This window comes from Gadus morhua, chromosome 12 (genome assembly GCF_902167405.1).
Source record: "Gadus morhua chromosome 12, gadMor3.0, whole genome shotgun sequence".
NCBI lineage: Eukaryota > Metazoa > Chordata > Actinopteri > Gadiformes > Gadidae > Gadus > Gadus morhua.
The window spans coordinates 25582671-25587670 of NC_044059.1; the positions used below are offsets into that span (position 1 = coordinate 25582671).

Sequence of the window (5000 nt, forward strand, 5' to 3'; positions counted from 1 at the left end):
GTGTGTGTGTGTGTGTGTGTGTAAGGGTGTGTGTGTGGGGGGGGGGGGACACCTGGCTTTCAGGCGGCAGGGCGGGCGGGTTTGGGATGCATGTTGCAAGGATAGAATTCCCGTAAAATCCCAGCCTCATTTTTAATCAACTTGATGTGCGTATTCATTTTACTAAATTGCATTTGAAACATTAAACCATAAACGGCCGGCTTATGGGATTGTTTGTTCCTGTATGCGCCCGGCATATAGCCTATATGTGAAACAATGGCATTATAAGTCCATACTTTTGCATTTTGAAAAGTCTATGAGAATAAATCAGTGCTATGATGAAAATGTACACAACGTCACTTGTTTCAATTAAGCCCTGAAACAATCTAAATAAATGAATACATAATGCCTGGGAATTTAGAGGAAATATTGATTTTTGCATGACGATTTGTTTTTACTTTTGCTGTGGGAGTTGGTAAATTGATATTGCTAACTAAATGCCACATGTTTGAAATAAAATAAAACAATGACGGTTGTTTTTATGATTATGATTATTTTATTTATTATTTGTATCATTATAGATTTCATCCGTATTATTTTAGTTTGTATCTCATAATAATAAAAATAATAATAATACAATATCATTATCGTTATTATTATTATGCTAGATTGCTATTCTAGCTTCTTCTTCAAAAAACAAATAATAGGCTACTATAAAAAATAAAAATGTATCAGATATTATTAGTAATAGTCCTAATGTTCTTATTATGAATATGCAATCCTTTGCGTGAGAATTTATTCATAGAATGAATAGTGTGTTAGCATAAACAGCTATTTACACAAACCACCATGGCGAGGATCAGCGCTCTCTAAACATCTGCAGGTTAAATCGCAGTGGCATGGGACTACTGTCCGAATATAATCCTAGTATATTCATCGGTAGCTTCTCGCCTGTCCCCATTTCGCAGGACTAATTGTTGATCGACACAGATCGACACCGCCTCGGAGGAAGCAGACCACCACACACCGGGACAAACCACCGTTTGCATTTCTTGCCACGCTTGAAGTAAATTGGAAGCGAAGATTGAGTTCATCCAGGTTGAACTAGGAGCCCCCCGAGGGGAATATGTTATCCGGGAGAGCAGTCTCAGGCGATGGGAGGATTGAAATGAACAGTGTCACAGGGACTGTGTCCAGACTCCTAATAGCCCTGTCGCCATCCTCCAGTAACAACTCGAACGCCTGGATTTAGAAAACCAGCCTTGCGCCTCAGAGAAGCAGATATGCCAATACAGGCTGGCTATATGATGGCTATATCTTTATAAAACACAAAATCAGTCCTTTCCGTATAGGCAGTCAGACTACAAAAACACGCAGGCCTGTATTCACCAACAGAAGCCTATTAAATTAAATTCGAGTGTTTAGATACGTTCAACCTAACTTGCACCATGCATTGAGTCAACGTATGATCTCTAATAAGAAAGAGCTAAATTCTCCTTGTTATACCTGAGCTTAACAAATCGCAACGCAAAATTATTTCAGTAAATACGCTGTCCAGGCCCAGTTGGAGCGGAGGCATCGGTGTGTACAGTGTAGGCCTCCGTTACATAACGTTCTTTAACGTCTGCACGTCAAACACCGTCCCGCTGTTGACATTGTTGCACCAAAAGAATGCTGGGGGTTCTTCTCTTTCCTCTTATATACTCTACACCTGCATCCACGGAGGAGGACGATTTATCCTATCTGGGGGGGGATGGGCTATCCTCTCTCCTGATTGGCTCCCGGGTGGAGCTTCTGCCAGCGGTGACGTCACGCCCCGCCGCCCCGCCACCGCAGCGCTGAATGAACCGAGCAGAGCGCCCGGTCCACTCCAAATCAGCACGGAGAAACCCCCGCACGCACGCACGCAGAGCGCGAGGCGAACATCCTCCACCATCACGGGGAAGAACGGAGAGATAATATCGCAGAGCGGGACTTAAAAAGAGGACAGCCCGGAGGAGACGTACACGTTCAGACACGGGCCTTCCCTATCGTCCCCCCCCCCCATCTCGTGCGTCATCCTACTTTTTTTCTTCTTCTTCCTTACCAAAAACCAGGACGGGAGCGCGCGCCCTCCGTCCCGTCGCGCGGTGTCTATGTGTGTGTTTATCTCCCGGTTTGGAGGATCACGATGATGCAGAGTGCGACGGTGCTGCAGACAGAGAGTCCCGTGAAGGGTTTACCGGAGATTCTTGGCGTGCAAATGCAACGTAAGGCTTGTCTTTATTTGTGTTATTTTAATGTGTTTTATTAAGCGGTTGTTTGCACGGTAGTTCCGTCACATTATATACGCAGCTTGCTGCAGGGACGGTTTTGCAGGAAGGTTTTGATTTAAACCACGCCGAGGGAAGTGACGCCCAGGTCAAGTGAGGGTTACCAAACCTCTCCTCTCCATCTCTGCCAAGAGGTAGCCATACTGGTTCAAATAAGCTTTTAGGGTCGGATCAGTAGACCTTCGCTGTATGAACATCACAACCCTTCAATCTCTTCACGCTTGTGGACGCATGCTTGTCCATCAAAAGCTGCCCTGATGATCGTGTGATGATCGTGTGATCTGCGTAAGGTAGGCGATGGCCTCTAACTTTCCCCTTCCTGCTGTTACAGCAGGCTGGAGGTGTTCGGGCTGACAGACTCAGGTCCTGCCAGCTGTTGATGGGACAACGAGCCTACATGGTCAAGAGATCACACGCAGTTGTCATCACAAGGATGAGAAATAGCCATTAGATGTTATCGATTCAATACCGGGCCAGGTAGATACTCAAGACTCTGAGTATAGGCACCGTTTTCTCTCCTTTTTATGCATTTTATATAGACTTTTAGAATATACAAGCATAAGTGCGAAATTCAACAGTACAATCGAGTTTTGCTTCGTTAGGCCTTATTCTCCTTACAGTAGGCCTATAACGATAGGATTGATCAGTTTTGTAGCATGAATGTTTTGTTAATTTCACCTCTTGGCTGTAAAATTAGAGAATTGTCTGTCCTGGGCTCCTGGACATCTGTTGTTGAACTCCTGTAATCTCTGCCTGGCTCTTTATAATCTGGGCGCGCTGTCGAGATGCGAGGAGAATTGGATATATTTCTGCTTTGACCTAATTATTTATAGGCAGGCCGGTAGGATCTACAGACGGACCTGCACTAATAGGATGTCTGCCAGACACGTTTGGTAAACACTGAATTAAAGGCATATTCATGTGTCACCGCTGCCGTTTTATCAGGCCTATTCGTTATTATTGTTATTGTTATGTATGCGCAAATACTGTTTTTTTGCATACAATAATATAATATGACAAATACAAGACGATTCTGTCAAAACAACCTACGTTAAAATGTATGGATAAAAATTAGAAAGGTCTCTGCATAGGCCTATACATATTATCCCATTGTCAGCATCTGACGAGTGTACATCATTTTCTTTTAACCTAAATAGTTAAATGTGAGCTGGGCTCATTTAGATATAACAAGGTAAACCTGTAACTAAAAGAACCCGTCTAGCCTATACGTGTTAGGCGTATGCTGTTTAATTTATAAATGGAGACAGATTAAAAGATTTGGTAAAGATCCTGCTACTCAGCCCCCCGCGGTGCTTACATCTATGCTGGATTTAAACGGGATTATTCTAGGAATAAAAACAGAGTGGAATAAGGGACACACACACACACACACACACACACACACACACACACACACACGCACACACACACGCACACACACACGCACACACACGCGCACACACACACACACACACACACACACACACACACACACACACACACACACACACACACACACACACACACACACACACACACACACACACACACACACACGTATACCGTTTTAAAACGGCTATTAGCTCCATGCTAGCCAATAGGTTATCATGATCTTTTCAGATCGATCTTAACATGAAGGTTAAGATTTAAAATCCCCAAACATGTGCAAAAAAACGGGTTGGTGGTGATAGTAAAAAGGGTCTGTTCACGGCGAGAAGCGTGGAGCCTGTTGGGACGTGGACAGTAGCATGGAATACTAAAGGCCCAACAAATACTGCAAGGCGCTCAGGAAAGTAACATGATTTACAAGCTTTGCACCGTGTGTATGCATGTGTGCGTCTGTGTGCGTGTGTGTGTGAGAGAGAGAGAGAGAGAGAGAGAGAGAGAGAGAGAGAGAGAGAGAGAGAGAGAGAGAGAGAGAGAGAGAGAGAGAGAGAGAGAGAGAGAGAGAGAGAGAGAGAGAGAGAGAGAGAGTGTGCGCGTGTATGTAAGCGTGTGTGTGTGTGTGTGTGTGTGTGTGTGTGTGTGTGTGTGTGTGTGTGTGTGTGTGTGTGTGTGTGTGTGTGTGTGTGTGTGTGTGTGTGTGTGTGTGTAAGAGAAGAGAGAGAGCGGGGGGAGGGGGAAGGAGAGAGAGAGAAAGCGAATATGGGACCTCGCCATTAAACCTCTCGCGTGGCCGGCACTCGCTGCCAAGACGGTCTCCGTGCTGCTTTCCTTTCAGCACCAGCACTCCGCCGCAGCCCTGAGTGGCTCACGGGCTGCCTACTAATGATCCAGCCTCCACCTTCACCTGTTTAAGGTTTTCATAAACCAGTTACTAAGGTTTATTCCCCATTTGGCTTCCAATCATTTAAGGACACCGACAAATAATGCAGATCATTAGGCCTTAAACAGGTTAATGAAATACCCCCAGGCATATGGTAATGTGTCCACAGTCAATGATTAAGTTCCCATATTGTGGTGAAATCCGGAGACGTAATCCACGCTTTCCCGTGAACTGAGGCCCGTTGAGTCGACTGGGTTGATGGAGCGAAAAACATGCACATGGCCAATCTTTTGACGATAAGATCATATCTCAAATGTCTCTGGAGTTTTTCAAATGCAAAGAAATGTGAGAAGGATAATTGCAACAAAACCGTCATGACAGGGTGTGAAGCATGCTTGTACGTGCACACTGTGAAACTAAGCCCTTACGATTTTATATGACTT

General features: G+C 44.7%; 1 protein-coding gene across 1 annotated transcript in view; it reads left to right on the plus strand.

Moving 5' to 3' along the window:
• Positions 1-803: 803 nt before the first annotated feature.
• The window catches only part of lhx4 (LIM homeobox 4), an 11745-nt gene continuing 7548 nt past the window's right edge, over positions 804-5000 (plus strand). The window contains exon 1 of the mRNA XM_030373568.1: positions 804-2228. Within this exon, the coding sequence (XP_030229428.1) occupies positions 2150-2228 (79 nt within the window). The 5' untranslated portion in view covers positions 804-2149. The remainder of the gene's footprint in view (positions 2229-5000) is intronic.